Source organism: Elephas maximus, chromosome 9, assembly GCF_024166365.1.
Source record: "Elephas maximus indicus isolate mEleMax1 chromosome 9, mEleMax1 primary haplotype, whole genome shotgun sequence".
In the NCBI taxonomy this organism is placed as follows: Eukaryota; Metazoa; Chordata; class Mammalia; order Proboscidea; family Elephantidae; genus Elephas; species Elephas maximus.
Window position 1 is genome coordinate 2,070,406 of NC_064827.1, and position 16,217 is coordinate 2,086,622.

Genomic DNA, 16,217 nt, shown 5'->3' on the forward strand with positions numbered 1-16,217 from the left:
TGGGCTCCTCATGTCTCTGGATCAACAGGCAAAGAAGGGAGTTGCTGTATTGGTTGGTGTGACAGATCCAGATTACCCAGGGGAAATTGGATTGATACTACATAATGGAGGTAAAGAAGATCATGTCTGGAATACAGGAGATTCCTTAGACATCTCTTAGTACTACCATGCCCTGTGAATAAAGTCAATGGAAAACTACAGCAACCCCATTCTGACATGACTACTAATGGAATGAAGGTTTGGGTCACCCTATGAGGTAAAGAACTACAACCAGCTTATGGCAAAGGAAATATGGAACAGATGGTGGAAAAAGGTAGTTCTGAATACCATCTACAATCACGTGACCAGTTGCAGAAACGAAGACTATAATTGCTTTAGCTATTTCTTCTTTGGTTTGTTATAAGTTTATTAGTGCACATGATGCAAATATCTTTTTCTTCCCTCCCTTATTCCATTACTCATTGTAAAATATAAGATGTAAACAGGGCTAGTGTGTTTCCCATTGTAGGAATGTTAGTGGTATCATGTTAGGCACATGTATGACTATAATTGCCTTTATTTAAAGATTACATATAGTCCAAGGAGATGTGTACAAGTGCCAAGTTGACAAGGATAGGCTGTGATGGTTAGGGTTATGTGTCAGCTTGGCTGGGCCATGATTCTCAGGGGTTTGGCAGATATTATGTAACAATCATCCTACATTTTGTGACCTGATATAAGCAGCCCATCAGTTGAAAGGGGAGTTTCCTTGGGGGTGTGGCTGCATCCAATATATATGTATGTCCTGGCAAAGCTTGTTCTCTCTGGATCTTGCATCCAACTCGTCATCCTCTGACCACCGGTTCTTGGGATGCCTTGGTTCTTGAGCCAGCAGCCTTCCATCTGACCTGTAGATTTTGGGGTTTGCCAGCTCCCAAAGCCCTGTGAGCCAGCACCTGCTCTCTGACCTGCTGATTTTGGGTTTGTCAGACCCTGTAACCATGTGAGTCAAGAGAATCCTCCATCCTGACATGTGATCCACAGATTTGGGACTTGGCAGCCTGTACAACTGCATGAGCCATTTCCTTGAAATAAATTTGTCTTTCTCTCTCTCTCTATATGTATGTATGTATATATATGTATATATAATATGCTTCATTTGTTTTGCTCTTCTAGAGAACCCAGCTGTCTTAGTTATCCAGTGCTGCTATAACAGAAATACCACAAGTGGATGGCTTTAGCAATAGAAGTTTATTCTTTCACAGTCTAATAGGCTAGAAGTCCGAATTCAGGACGCCAGCTCCAGGGGATGGCTTTCTCTCTCTGTAAGCTCTGGAGGAAAATTCCTTGTCATCAATCTTCCCCTGGTCTAGGAGCTTCTCAGCATAGGAACCTCAGGTCCAAAGGACACTCTCTGCTCCCGTTGTTGCTTTCTTGGTGGTTAGAGATCCCCCCGACTCTCTACTCGTTCTCTCTTTTATATGTCAAAATAGATTGACACAACCTAATCTTGTAGATTGAGCCCTGTCTCATTAACATAACTGCCTCTAATCCTCCCTGGTTAACATCACAGAGGGAGGATTTGCAACACATAGGAAAATCACATCAGACAACAAATGGTGGACAGTCTCACAATACTGGAAATCATGGCCTAGCCAAGTTGACACATATTTTGGGGGACACAATTCAATCCATGACACCGGCCTAAGACATGCCTCTTATTCTTTTGTCTTCATTGCATGGGCCAGGACTTCCATTATTGCGGTGGCGGGTGACCTTGTTTGTGTTCCGAACTTGAGTGGGAGTGCCACCAATATTTCACCAACGTGCTCCATGTTTGCTTAGTTCTGGTCGGTTCCTCTTGTTGTTGTTAAACACGTTAAGGCTGTTGCCCTCTGTATGGAATTTTGTAGTGAATTTTGGATCCTAACGAGCCCTTTTTCTGCGTGTATTGACATGATCATGTGGATATCCTACTTGTTCTGTTAACACAGTGACGTGCACTACATTTTTTAGGTAAATCCTATTCAGTTTTGGCAGTGTATTATGGTTTTCATACATTACTGGATTCCATTTGCTTATAGTATATTTAGGATTATTGCATGTATAGTCAGAAGAGAGGTTGCGTAATCTCTCCTTTTGTGCTGTCCGTGTCTGATTTTGGTGGTGTGACTAGGCCAGCCTTGTACAATGAGCAGAGTGGCTTCCATTTTCTCCTTGGCTTTGGGGTGGTTTGACTGACACTGCAGAACTTGGCTGTAAAACCATTGGGGCCCGGTGCCTTTGTGGGAGAAGCGTATCTTTGAACACTTTACTAAGCATTCAGTCCTGATCACTGTATTAGTTTTGCTGGGCTGCCGTAGCAAAGTACCATAAACTGGGGGCCTTAAAACAACGGAAATTCATTCTCTCACAATTCTGGAGGCCAGAAATCCAAATTCAGGGGGTCAGCAGGGCCATGTTCTTTCTGAAGGCTCTAGGGGAAGAGCCTTCTTGTCTCTCCCAGCTTCTGGTGGCCCCAGGTGTTCCTTGGCTTGTAGCTGCATCTTCAGACAGCCTTCTTTCCCTGTGTGTCTCTGTGTCTCTTCTCCTCCTTTATAAGGACAGCACTCAGGTGGGATTAGGACCCACCCTATCCAGTAGCACCTCATAACTGATGACATCTTTAAAAACCCTATTTCCAAACAAGGTCACATTCACAGGTACGGGGGGTTAGGACGTCAACATACCTTCTCAGGGGACACAATTCAATCCATAACAACCACCAAGCGGGCAGGTATGGGAGAGACAGAGAGGCAGAAAACTCTGGCCATCAGAGCGTAGCCTGCATAGCCTAGTGGTGAATGAGAAGGCTGCAGAGTCAACCTGGGGCTAAGTCCTCCCCCCAGCCCACGCTTCTGCATCGCCAACAGTGATGGTGATGATCCTGGGATCCGATCGCTTGGCTCACCGCGGTACCTGGATCGCAGCTGGCGCCAGGTGATGGCAGCTGGCGATGGTGCTCCAACCTCGGGCTGGAGGGCGGGGAGCACAACTGGGGTGCACTGAGCTTCCTGCTGTGTGGCTGGGGTGCGGCCTCCTCCTCCCCCTGGTTTCTCTGCCTAGGCTCTCAGGGTGTGGTGCAAGCGAGTGCCCCAAAGGTGCCTCCAACTGACCTGTGAGGATGTGACAGGGCACTGGCCACCCCGAAGCTGAGACTGAGCCTCTGCCTTGCTCTCTGGAGCTCGGTCAGACTGCTGGCCAAGCAGCCTGAGTGGCCACCTGACGTGTATACTAAGTGCTAACCATGCTAAGGACTGCACACTTACTACCTATTATGGGTTGAATTGTGTCCCCCCAACAATGTGTGTCGCCTTGGCTAGGCCACAATTCCCAGTATTGTGTGATTGTCCACCATTTTGTCATCTGATGTGATTTTCCTATGTGTTGTAAAGCCCTTCTCTATGATGTTAATGAGATGGGATTAGTGGCAGTATGTTAATGAGGCAGGACTAAACCTACAAGATTAGATTGTGTCTTAAACCAATCTCTTTTGAGATATGAAGGAATGAAGCCAGCAGAGAGATGTGGGGACCTCATACCACCAAGAAATTATAGCCAGGAGAGCGCGTCCTTTGGACCTGGGGTCCCTGCACTGAGAAGCTCCTAGAGCAGGGAAAGATTGATGACAAGGACCTTCCCCCAGAGCCAACAGAGACAGAAAGCCTTTCCCTGAAACTGGCACCCTGAATTCGGACTTCTAGCCTCCTAAACTGTGAGAGAATAGATTTCTCTTTGTTAAATCCATCCACTTGTGGTATTTCTGTTATAGCAGCACTAGGTGACCAAGACACTATCTCTCTTCATCTTCACCGTCACCCCAGAGGGTAATGGCATCCATGTACAGATGGGGAATCAGCCTCAGACAGATGAAGTGACTTGCCCAGGGCCACCTGGCTAGGACTGATGGAGCCAGGTCTGGGCCACACTGTTATCGTCAGGCCCCCTGCGGGTTCCCCTAGTAGGGTCCACCCCAGCCTCCGCCTGGGAGGTGGGACCACCCTCCTGTTGGCCTGCCCTGGCTCCCAGGGCACAGCGTGTCCCATAGCAGGGCTGACACCTGTCCCCAGGAATTCCATCTGGAAGGGATGGCCTGGATCTGGAGGTGTACGCTATCCTGAACTGCATACCCCTGAGTTCTTGTGCAACTGATAATTCTTTGGTGCAGCCACCAACAAGGTAAGGGGGAGCCCAGGGGTAAAAGGGTAACGTGCTCAGGACCTGGGGGAGGAGACTACATCACACAGGGGAGAAGGCAGAGGGAAAGAGGTGCAAAGAGGCAGAGTGGGAGGCTACCCCAGGGTCTCCTTTTGCCCCCACCGCAGCCATCTAGGCTTCTGTGGGGCTGCACTGTACCCTTGCTGCTGTCCTGCCCAGATGGCTCATTGTCCAGGTCTTCACACTCTGTGAGGGTGCAGGGCAGTTGCCCAGCCAAGTGCCGAGCACCTCCTACCTCAGGCACATTTCCCAGTGACCTGGCAGCCCCTGTCCCTTGGCTAGCACACAGCCAAAAGCGTGGAGCTTCGCTCTGCTGGGGAGGCAGTGGGGTGCCAGGAGGCCTGTGGGATGCCTGTCCGCAGCCTTCACACCTGACCATCACCACAGCACCACCGTGAGGGGGCAGCCTGGCCACGTAGTGGGGGGCAGGTCTTGGGACTCCTGGTACAAACAGGGGACCCCACCCTTGATCCCTTCCCTGGAAGCCCATAGCAGTGCCAAAGGGCAAGGGTGGCAGAGGCAGCCAGGGCTGGGAAACTGGGGGTGTCGCCATTGGAAGGGGCTTACAGTATAAACCAACCCGAGAACTATAGCCCCAACCCGCATCCACATGGTCCCTTCCTCCGCCACCCCACACCTCCCAGCCACCTCCTGACTAAAGAAAAACACTGGCCACACTGACGCAATTAGGAAAATGTGATCTCTCCAACACTGCCAGGTCCCGGGGTTGACTTGTGACCCTGGGAGAACAGGGTGGGGGAGGCAGTTTGCTGGCAGCTCAGGACCGGGACGGTCTGTGGAGCATCTCCACATCTGTAGGATGGGGGTACCCACGCTTGCCTGCCTGCTGTCCGGGTGGGAGTGGGGGACATGGGTCAGGTGTTCAATGGAGCTCAGGCTATGCACTTTCCCTTCTCAACTGGAGGGTGTCATAGTGGGCACTTGGGCCCCGGGGACCAGGTGAGTGCCACCTCTCCTGGTCTCAGTACACTGCCCTCGCTGCCCCAGAACAGAGAGCTGAGTGTGGTCGGCAAAGTCCAGCCAGCCTCCCCCTTCTAACCTCTCCCTACCCCACCTACTAGTCGCGAACCTAAGACGTGCCCTGGGTGGGAAGAGATCCTTCACCCCCTCAGCTGGTCCTGCCCACCCTGGATTGGCTTGGAAGGGAGCCGGGAGGCCTGTCCTGGGTCCATGTAGAGTTACAACCTTCCCCAGGGGTCTGTCTTCCAGGGTCTGCTCTGCTCAAGGGTCGGCTCTTCCCGGGCGTCTACCCTGTGTGGGTGTCTGCCCTGTCCGGAGGTCTCTGTTCTTAGAGGAGGCAGGTGGGGATGATGCTTAGTCTGGAGGCTGAGGGTGTGGGAAGAACCTCTGCCTCACACATTTCCCACAGAGTGCCAGGAGCCCTCAGTGCTGATTGGGGTCAGGGACCTGGGATCTAGCCCAACCTCCCTCTGGCGCTGATGCCTCAGCTTCAGTTGCCATCTGTACCTTGGGGGCTGTCTGTGCTGACCTCAGGCATGGCTGGGAAACTGTTTTGGTGGGAGTCAGGTGCCTCGTGCTGTGAGGGGGCTTGTGTTGCAAGGGGGCCTGAAAGGAGGCTGTGATCCCTGATTTGAGGGCTGAGGGGTCCTAGAGCCCCACAACAAGGCTAGTGTGCAAGGGGCTTTGGGGACTGCTGTCTGTGGAGGCTGGGAACTGGGGGCCTTGGATGGCTGTTCTGCCACCTGGCCCTGGAGCCCCAGGTGGGTAACTGGACTGCAGCTAGGACTCACTAACTTGGGGATGGGGACAGAGGAGGGCAGGAGCCAGGAGACTGGCCCTTGGGCCTGAAAGGCTGCAGACTCCAGGGACCCTCTGGGTACCTGATCTGCCCACCCTGGCCCGGTTTCTATGACTCAGGGGATAGGGACAGGGTGTCTGTGGCCCCTCTGTGGGCAGCTCTGGGCAGAGGGGTTCTCCCCTCCCCCACACCACCCCCTCCCCCGCAGGTTCTGACCTGACCAGAGCTGCTGGGCCCCAGGGAGGCAGGACAGGGCCTCTTCTTAAACCTTCAGCTACTGCACCTCCCCCTCCCCCTAAGTAGCCTGAGGTTCTGAAGGAGGGTCTTTGGGGTGGAGGTGGGGGTTCTGGATCCTGGAGGAAAGCTGACCAAGGAGCCTTGGCAAAGGCTGTGAGGGCCAGGAAGCCTTGCACTGACCCGCGGAGGAGTCGAGGGAAGGAGGAGGTGGGACCCGGCACGGTCGTGGGCTCCTGCCCTGGGCAGGCCATGAGAGCCCCCAGCCCTCAGGCTCCTCCCGACCGGGAGCCGGTTTGGGGCGAGCCCGGCCCAGCACACCCCACCCGCCCCTCCCGGCCGACCCCGCCTCCAGGCCCCGCCCCGCCCCTCCCCCAGGTGCCGCCCCGCCCCTCCCCCGCCCCGCTGCTCGGTGGGGGCGCCCTGGCTCCGCTGCGCAGCGCGGGCCGGGCCGCCCGCCGGCCGGAGCCCGAGGTGCCGCGGGGGCCGAGCGCACCCCTGCTGGCCGCGGCTTGCTGACCGGGCCCTGGCGTGTGCCCACAGGCAGCCCGGCGCCGGGGACGGCTGCCGCGGGGACGGCGTGCTCTTGGACATCGCCAGCCTCAAGATGACCGACCTGGACTCCGAGGTGCTGCCCCTGCCGCCGCGGTATCGCTTCCGAGACCTGCTGCTGGGCGACCAGTCCTTCCAGAGCGACGACAGGTAGGCGGGGGGCGGCCAGGTCCTTGCCCACAGCCGGGCAGCAGGCTCCGCGCCGGCCGCTGTCCCCGGTGCTGAAGGCCGGTTCCGGCCCGGCGCGCGCCGGCGACCAAGAGCCCCTCAACTTTCCCGGCTTCTAGGAAACGGAAGAAGTTCAGAGGGGGCCTGGGGGACGGGATCCGGGGGCTTTGTGGTGGGGGCCTTCCCAGAGACCGATATGCGGCCCTGCACCCCGGTCCGCCCTCAGCGCCCCAAACCCTCAGCTCTGCTAATTTGGGGGAAGAGCTGGGGTGGACGCGCTCAGGCTGATGTCCTCCAGACGCATGCTGTGGTCCCCTATTAATTATTAATTGAGGGGTAGTGTCCTTCAGGCACATGCTGTGGTCACTCGTTCAGCGTGAAGAGGTTGCCTCGCCTCAAATTCTCCTGGGTAAAAAAATGGGCAGGGGTCCTTTGAACCTTGGAAGTCGTTAATGCAAGCGGACTGGCAGGCAGCTAGAAGAAATGTGGCTTCTCCCTGTGCCTTTTCCCCAAATAGCTGTCTGGGTAAACAGCCGGCACTTAGCTCCGTCAGCCTCCTGGGAGGCGCGCTCACGCCCGTCTGTGGGCGAGCTTTCCGGACTCTAGGACGCTGGAGCCTGCAGCCCGGGCCCGACGCTCTCCTTCCCTCCCTCGAGCTAGGGGCGGCTGCTGGCCTTTCCGTAGGCCTGGTCACCTCAACCCCGAGCCCGGGAGCGGATTTGCATTTTCCCCGACTGTGCAATTATTCACATTAGCACAAAAAGTCCACGTGGCTGGAAATTGTCAGGACTCACACTGAGCCCTCAGAGTGGCCCCTTGCTCAACTGCGGCTGAAAAACAAAAATGCTCCTTGGGAGCAGGGTCAGCGTTGGGGACTGTGTGTAAGGAGCTCCAGAGCTTATGGAAAATGGTTTTTAAAATCACCCTGCCTGCTGGAAATGGAGCGTTTTGCTCCACCTCACACAACATTCGGTGGCATTAACTGAGTCAGGGGAAGACAGAGCCCAAGTCCTCATCCTTTTAGAATCAAGGCATGTGAGTCCTGCTGGGAAACCCTCTAAGGTCGACTTGCTGCTGTTTGTCTAAATGCCACAGCCATGAGTAAACCCACCTGAGCAAAAACGCCCAGGTCAAGAGTTCGTTCAACTCCCTGGCTGGGCAGGAGGGCAGGCTGGTGCTGGTTTGGTGCACAGGGCAGGGGGTTTCCCTGAGCCCACCCATGCCCTCCACATCTTCCTGTGTCAGCACCAGGCCTGGGTGCCTGCTCAGGTGGGACTTGGTTAATTCTCCAGAACAGCCTCAGCTGGAGCTTCTTCAGGCGCTGGCAGAAAGTGGTGCCTGTCTTCCCTGGGTGGTACCATCTCCCCCGGTGGTGCCTGGTCTCCAGACGACTGGACCAGGCCAGTGTGGTCGATGTAATTGTAATGCTATATCCATTCATTTCCAGAGAGCAACGGGAAGACTTCGCCTTTGGCTAGAGTGGCCGTGGGTCTGCCCTGGGGAAGACTGCCCCGCCTCCCTGGGGACTGGGAGTTAGCTAGCGTTAATGCGGTGCCGTGACCTAACCCAAATCCAGTGCTGTCGAGTCGATTCCAACTCATAGCTAGGCCCTGGCTTATGCTTTTAAAATACACAAAACATAAAATTTGCCATTCATGACATTTAGTCCAGTCCATTCACAATCCAACCGTCACCGTTGCCTAGCTCCAAAACTTCTCATCACCCCAAAAGAGGACCCTAGACCCTTTAAGCAGTCGCTCTCCACTCCCCCATCCCCTGGCAACCCCAGTCTATTTTCTGCTGGGCCCTGTTTGAGGGCCTGTCTCCTGTGTGAGCAGCCCAGCAGCCTCACAGGGCTGGAGGTGTCCAGTGTTTGGAGATGTGTGTGTCTGCTGTGTGTGTGTATCTGTGTGTGGAGGGGGAGGAGACCTTGGTGGCCCCTGGCACTCGGCTGCCCTCCCCGTTGCCCTTCTGCAGTCGGAAATGAAGTGAAATGGGAGGAAAGAGCATGGAGGTCATGCCTCTCTCAGACACCTCGTGGGCCCTGAGAGACACCACGTGGGAAGACCCGGCCAGGCTATTTGGGAAAGGTGCCCCCCACCCTATACCTTACCTCAGAGCTTCCAGATGAGGTGGGCTGCTGGTTTGGGCGTCTCCAGCATCTGCTCACCTAGAGGCTGGAGGGGGGACCGGGCAGGGTGCAAGGGGCTCTTCTGCCTTGACCCAGTGAGGCACATGGCTGGCTGTGCCCCAGAGGAAACGAGGGGCCAGTGAGGTGGGACTTCAAGACCCGTGGGTACCACCTGTTCTCTGGCCAGCTCCCAGCTCCCTCCTTGCATCCATTCATCACAGGGACTTGAGGAGCCTTCCTGGAAAATTGTCTCTGGTCTGAGTATAGGAAAGAGGAGCCTGGGTTTGGGAAGCCCAGGACTGGGAGTGACCGGGGCTTTCTGTGCCAGCAGCAGCTTGGGAGGCCTGCCCGGCTCACTACCCACCGATGTGGTAAAGGGCAGCCACGGGGAGCCCTCACAATGTTCTCTGCTCTAGCCTCGCTTGCCTGGGAGAGTATGGCCGTGTCCTTCTCATGCCCCCCAGATTCTGGAAGACTCCTTCTGGCATACACACTGTTCCCTAGGCCTTGTTGGGGTGGCAGGAGACTGGGAGGCTGGGGCAGAACCTGCCCTGCTGGTGGGTCCTGAGATCCCCTGAGCCCCACCCTCCACACAGGACTCCCTGCCTGGCTCCCAGCCCAGACATCTCAAGCTGCAGGCCAAGGGAAGTGGTATCTGCCACGGGGCACCTAGGGTTAGGGAGAGGGGTAGGCTGTGTCTGCCCCTCCCTCCGCCCATGGACACACAGCCGGGGCTCAGCAGGGGCTCAGCAGAGGCAGCTCCAGCCCCTTTCGCCTGGCATGCCACCCAGGCTCCTGTGGCCCAGGATGCTTTCTCTCCTCCCAGTTGTCCCCACCCTGTCCTCCTCTCCAGCACCAGGGCAGGCTCTGTGGGAGAGGGTCATGCTTTACGAAGACTCTGGAGGCTGTTCTACAAGGCCGAGGCCACTAGCAGTGAGTCACTGCAGCCTCGCCCACGTGGTCGATGGAAGTGGCTCCCAGAGCGGAGGGAGGCTGGCAGAGCTGGGAGAGGAGTGAAGGGGCTCCTGGGCGCCTCTCACCGCTGGCTATGGGCTGGCTCTGAGGGCTTCCGGGAGCAGGACTCTCAGCGGCAGTTCACCTCTGGTCCTCCCCCAGGCCTGGGACCCCTTGCCCACCCTGGGGCCTCTCACTGCCCCTCTGCCCCAGAGCCAGGCCCCAAGGAGCCCAGAGGAGCTCGGGAGGCCAAGGGCCCAGCCCCCACCTCCATGGTTGAGTTGTCCTGAAAACCTAAGTGGGTGCTAGGACCCTGGGGGAGACAGACTCGGGCTCTGAGTGGCCGCCTCAGGAACTGCAGACCTTGCCGTGAGGCCCCTGCTCCTGCAGAGGGGGATGGCACCCCTTAAAGGGGGGAAGCGGGCAAGAGACAGGAGATGTGAAAGGGCTTTGCAAATGGTGGGCGTGGCCAGAGCCTGGACCCAAACCCCGAGTTGCCATTCAATCAATTCCAACCATGGCGACCCCCGAGTGTTGCAGAACTGTGCTCCATGGGGCTTTCTTGGCTGTAATTTTTACAAAGCAGCTCACCAGGCCTTTCTTCCGTGACACCACTGCGGGGGTGCAAGCTGCCAAGCTTTAGTAGTGTAGTGTAAACTAGCTGCACCACCCAGGAGCTGTGGCCATGACAGGCATCCCTGTTAACCAGCGTCCTGCGGGAGCCTCAGTCCCCAGATCTGTGCCATCTAGCCGACTTTAGCCCTGCCTTCCGCTCCCCCCAGAGCTGGGTGGAATGGGGCTTGTACACTGAGATACGAGATGGGGAGGAAGGGGGAGGGGAGACTACCTCCCATAAGAGGTAGAATCACAGGGGAGACTTGGGATAGGAGAACCACAGGGAGGAGGTGACCTGGCAGTGAACCCCCTCCTGGCTGCCCTGCTTGGGACCAGCTGCTTTCCACAGCTTCACATGCCAGCCCCCAGGGGTGGAGGTCAGCTCTTGCTCCAAGCACAGCCCCTCAGGGTTCCCGAAGTCACAGTTGGAGGTGTATCACAGGTCGGTGCACCCCCACACCCCCCAGCATGTGAGGACAGGGCGGCGGGCTGTTGGGGGTGCTCCCAGGACAGCCTGGTCTGGTGCTGGGGCTCTAGGCAGGGGGAGGAGGCAGGGCTGTGCCTGTGCAGGCCCCGGTTGGTGGGCCCAGTCCTTAGTAGTGTAGTGTAAACTAGCTGCACCACCCAGGAGCTGTGGCCATGACAGGCATCCCTGTTAACCAGCGTCCTGCGGGAGCCTCAGTCCCCAGATCTGTGCCATCTAGCCGACTTTAGCCCTGCCTTCCGCTCCCCCCAGAGCTGGGTGGAATGGGGCTTGTACACTGAGATACGAGATGGGGAGGAAGAGGGAGGGGAGACTACCTCCCATAAGAGGTAGAATCACAGGGGAGACTTGGGATAGGAGAACCACAGGGAGGAGGTGACCTGGCAGTGAACCCCCTCCTGGCTGCCCTGCTTGGGACCAGCTGCTTTCCACAGCTTCACATGCCAGCCCCCAGGGGTGGAGGTCAGCTCTTGCTCCAAGCACAGCCCCTCAGGGTTCCCGAAGTCACAGTTGGAGGTGTATCACAGGTCGGTGCACCCCCACACCCCCCAGCATGTGAGGACAGGGCGGCGGGCTGTTGGGGGTGCTCCCAGGACAGCCTGGTCTGGTGCTGGGGCTCTAGGCAGGGGGAGGAGGCAGGGCTGTGCCTGTGCAGGCCCCGGTTGGTGGGCCCAGTCCAGGGGCCCCTCCCCAGGTGTGCCGTGGAGCTGAATGCTGCCTTCCTGCAGGAAGGACACCCAGAGTCCAAGCCTTCCCCCGGTCAGAACATGGTCCAGAAGAGGCCCCGCTGGGCTGTGCCCCTTTGTCCTCTGACAGCCCAGAGTCGTGGCCTGGGTTTTTGGAGTTGAGCAACACCAAATATTTATTCACAAAACAAGTGGGGATGTGGGAAGGCAGGAAGGTGGGGAAGCAGCAGCCCTCTGCCTGGGCCAGATCCCTGCCTGCCCTACAGGGGGGACTGTTGACATCATACAGGGCCCTGGGCTGCAGAGGCCAGCAGATGGGCTTCAGAGAGGCCTCAGGTTCCCTGCTGATCGCTCCACACCCCTCCCGACTCTGCTGGCCCTGCCCCCTCCAGCTTGGGGAAAGGAGGTGGGGGCATGCAAAGCTCCCCAAAGCTCACCTCCATGCTGGGAAGGGGGAAGGCCAGGGCATGGGTCTCTAGGGAAGAGCCTCGCCTTGGGGCCTGCTCACCTTAATTGCTGATAACCTAGCAATCACTGAGCTAGCTGCAAAGTGCTGCCCAGGGCCCACAGCCCACAGCCCAGAGCTGTGAGCCCGTGTAGTTGGATGGAGAGAGGAGCTGGTGAGAATCGTCCCCTAGGGGGAAGAAATGCTGTTGGATGGCTTGAAAGTGCCTCCTTCCCCCTAGGGGAGCCCCAACCCAGCTCCTGCCTCCTTCTCATCAGGGTCCTAGAGCCTGTCTTCCACAATCATCCTGCCCCCAGCCCCCCACCATCTGGCCCTCCCCCACCCTCTACCGTTCCACCCCTATCCTCCACCATCCTTTCCCCGCCCTCTACCATCCTGCCCCCACCCTCCACCATCCTGCTCTCACCTCCACCATCCTGCCCTTCCTGTCTACACCATCCTGACTACACTCCTCCAGGGACCAGGCCTCCTAGCCCAGCCTGTACCTGCACCATGGGGTGGGGCAGGCAGTCTTCCTGGGAAGCTTTGCTGGGTTCTGCCACTCCGGGCCCCTGCCCACCCTGAGCCCCTACCACCGGCCCCCTCCAGGACCGTTGGCCAGTCCCAGGCTCCTTGACACAGGGCGGCCCCCAGACATCTGCCTGAAAGCCGAGCAGATTTGGGAGGGCCTCTTTCTAAGCTGTCCCCTCCTCATCCCCTGCCCCACTGGGGCCCAGCCCCTTGCATCCCCTCCCCATGTCAGCTGGACCGTGTTCCTTTTTTAATCCAAGGCAACAATGGTCATCACAAATGTGAATGAAGGTGTGAACATCAAGGGCAGCCGGACCCATCCCGAGAGTCACCTACCTGCCCTGCAGGATCACCTCCTCCTCTTCCAGCCTCCTCCTCCTCCTCCAGCTTCCACCTCCAGCCACTTCCTCCTTCAGCCTACCTCCTCCAGCCTGTCTCCTCCAGCCTCCTCCTCCAGCCTCTACCTCCAGCCTCTTCCTCCTTCAGCCACTTCCTCCTCCAGCCACTTCTTCCTTCAGCCTCCCTCCTCCAGCCTCCACCTCCAGCTGCTTCCTCCTCCAACCTCCTCCTCCTCCAGCCTCCTCCTTCTCCAGCCTCCTTCTCCTCCAGCCTTCTTCTCTAGCCTCTTCCTCCTCCAGCCTCCCTCCTCCTTCAGTCTTCCTCCTTCTCCAGCCTCCTTCTCCAGCCTCCTCCTTCTCCAGCCTCCTTCTCTTCCAGCCTCCTTCTCTATCCTCCTCCTCCTCCAAACTCCTCCTCAAGCCTCCTCCTCCTCCAGCCTCCCTCCTCCTTCAACCTCCTCCTCCTCCACCAGCCTCCTCCTCCTCCATCCTCTTCCAGCCTCCTCCTCATCCAGCCTCCTCCTTCTCCAGCCTCCTTCTCTGGCCTCCTTCTCTAGCCTCCTCCTCCTCCAGCCTCCCTCCTCCTTCAGCCTTCCTCTCTAGCCTCCTGCTCCAGCCTCTTCGTCCTCCAGCCTCTTCCTCCTCCAACCTCCTCCTCCAGCCTCCTCCTCCCCCAGCCTCCTCCTCCTCCAGCATCCTCCTTCTCCGGCCTCCTTCTCTAGCTTCCTCCTCCTTCAAACTCCTCCTCCAGCCTCCTCCTCCTCCAGCCTTCCATCTCCAGCCTGCCTCCTCCAGCCTCCCTCCACGGAGACACTGGTTGTAGGCACCCTGCTCCCACGTGGAGGCTCCCTCAGCTGCTGAGCCGCTCTGTTCCATGGACACACATCGTACACCTCTGGCTAAATGGAGTGGGAGGCTATCTGGGAAGGGCTCTGTGCACTGATGTAGAAAGTGCTGGATGGATAAGTATGGGCGTGGCCCATGACGTGATGGACCCTGTGTTAGGGGACGGTCCCTTAAGTGGATGCCTGCTGAGGTAGAGGGGGTGGTCATGTTTTAGGGGCAGTGGAGGTTTGGCAAAGGTCCCAGGGTGGCACAAATGGTTTGCACTCAGCTGCTAAGTGAAAGGTTGGCAATTCAAACGCACGCAGCAGCACTACAGAAGTAAGACCTGGTGATCTGCTTCTTTAAAGGTTACAGCCAAAAACAACCCTCTCTGTGAGTGGCATTTACTTCAAGGCAATGTATTTGGCTTTTTAAAAAGAGGTTTGGGAAGGGAAGCAGGGGCGGGGAGGACAGGAGCACGGGGTTTTCAGCAGGTTCCCCTGCTAGGCCAGGGCTCCAGGAAGCGCGGGAGCACCCGCCATCACTGAGGCCTGAGCCTCGTGGGCTGCTAGAGTCTGGGGTGGGAGCTGTCCCACCCAGGGCGGGTACGGAGGTGAGGATGGTCTGGGTTTGGAGCAGGCAGAGTCCTCAGCCTCGGTGGCCACCTTCCCCAAGAGCTCTTCCGGAGAGTACTGCGGAGCTCAGGGAAACGCCGTAGCCGCACATCCAGAGGGAAGTTCTATTTAAACGCGCCCCAGGCGCTTCCTCTGACCGGCGCAGGCTGCCTTGCTAACAGACCGGACTGGCCGGACTGGCTGGGTGGTGATTCCGCAGGGGTACCCCAGGCCTCTGTCCTCCATTTGTCCACGCCAGGACGCAGGACCCAGGCGAGCGTGGGGGTCACCTGCCATGTTTGGATCCATGCAGGACAGGGTGAGACGTGCTTCGGGAGACATGTCGCCTGGCTCCCAGGATTCTTTGGGTCTAAAGCCGAGCCCCTTTTCTCCCTGCACGCCAGCCCTCCCTATTGCAGGGCAAGGCTTCCCAGCTTGGGACCAAGCCCTGCTTAGGTTCTTGCTTCCTACTGACCACGGATGACCAGGAGAGGCTCAGAGGTTCCACAAGAACAAAGGTTTTTTAGGAAAAGGCTCGCAAGGGAGAGATGGAGAGGGGTTTCCACCTATGCTAGCCTCCAGTCTCTCCCAGAACAAAGGATTTCCTAGGCTTTATAAAAGTTTTTAGGCAGGAAAAAGGCATTATCTTTATTCATTAGATGGGTGGAGATTTCCAGGAGAAGGGGAGGGGTTATGAAAATCAAATGCGTGCACAGTTAGAATTCAAGATGGACTTCCTCACAGAGGCTGCTGGAACTAAGGTGGAGGGATGTCAAACAGGACTTGTTCTGGGATGTTGTGCATGTGTGATGCCTCTGGATCTTGGTTCGAGTCCTGGCAAGGGGTCCCTGCTCATGTTTGTCTCATGTGGAAGGTCATTCATAGTCTATGTTGATCTTTACGGTGCACGCTCTGGACCTGGTGAGGCCTTGAAAAACAACTCGAGAGGCTTATCAGTAATTTATAGCTGGTCAAGCACGCAGGGCCTTGAAATGTAGCCCCTTATCTTGTCTAAGCACCTAGTTCGTTAATCACAAGTAGGTCTTGGGTGCCAGCAGCAAAAACGATCCGGTGGTCGGCACTTAGGTGTAGATTCCAAGGACGTTGACTCCGAAGAGGTTTGATTCAGGCAGGCCGACCTCTTGCCCGTCTCATTCCCCGCCCAGCCACCTGGCTCTTCAGGCCCCGTGCCTGGGGTCTCCCAGGCTGCGCCTCCTGGCGTCCATCGTCACTTCCCAGGAAGCCCTCTGCCCTTGGCAGCTGCCGGGCCCAGACGCCGAGCCCCCTGGGTGGGTCCCCCAGTTGTCCTTGAGTCCTTGCTGACTTACGGTGCCTTCCCGTGTGTCAGAGCAGAGCTGTCAGGGTTTCCGTGGCCACAGTCTTCACAGAAGCCAGTCACCGGGTCTTTTTTCCGAGGCATCTCTGGGTGAACTTGAACTTCCAATCTTTTGGCTAGCAGCCAAACACGTTAGCTGTTTGCATCCCCAGGGACTCCTGCTGGGCCCGGACCCCTCCTAACTCTCCCTCACCCAGGCCCACCTGCCCCCAGGACCCCTACAGCGCCTTGGCCCTGCCTGCTGACTCGGGCCTAGGATCCCTCGGGTCCCCTCACTCCAAGAATCAG

General features: G+C 57.4%; 1 protein-coding gene across 4 annotated transcripts in view; it reads left to right on the top strand.

Annotated features, from left to right (window-relative positions):
* KCNT1 (potassium sodium-activated channel subfamily T member 1) overlaps nucleotides 1-16,217 on the top strand; it is a 105,915-nt gene that overhangs the window by 13,420 nt on the left and 76,278 nt on the right. For 3 of the 4 annotated variants that reach the window (XM_049896618.1, XM_049896619.1, XM_049896620.1), the window contains exon 1: nucleotides 6,858-6,952. In XM_049896618.1, the coding sequence (XP_049752575.1) occupies nucleotides 6,858-6,952 (95 nt within the window). Of the gene's footprint in view, nucleotides 1-6,793; nucleotides 6,953-16,217 lie in introns of those variants that run through there. The other variant, XM_049896617.1, reaches the window with a different exon arrangement.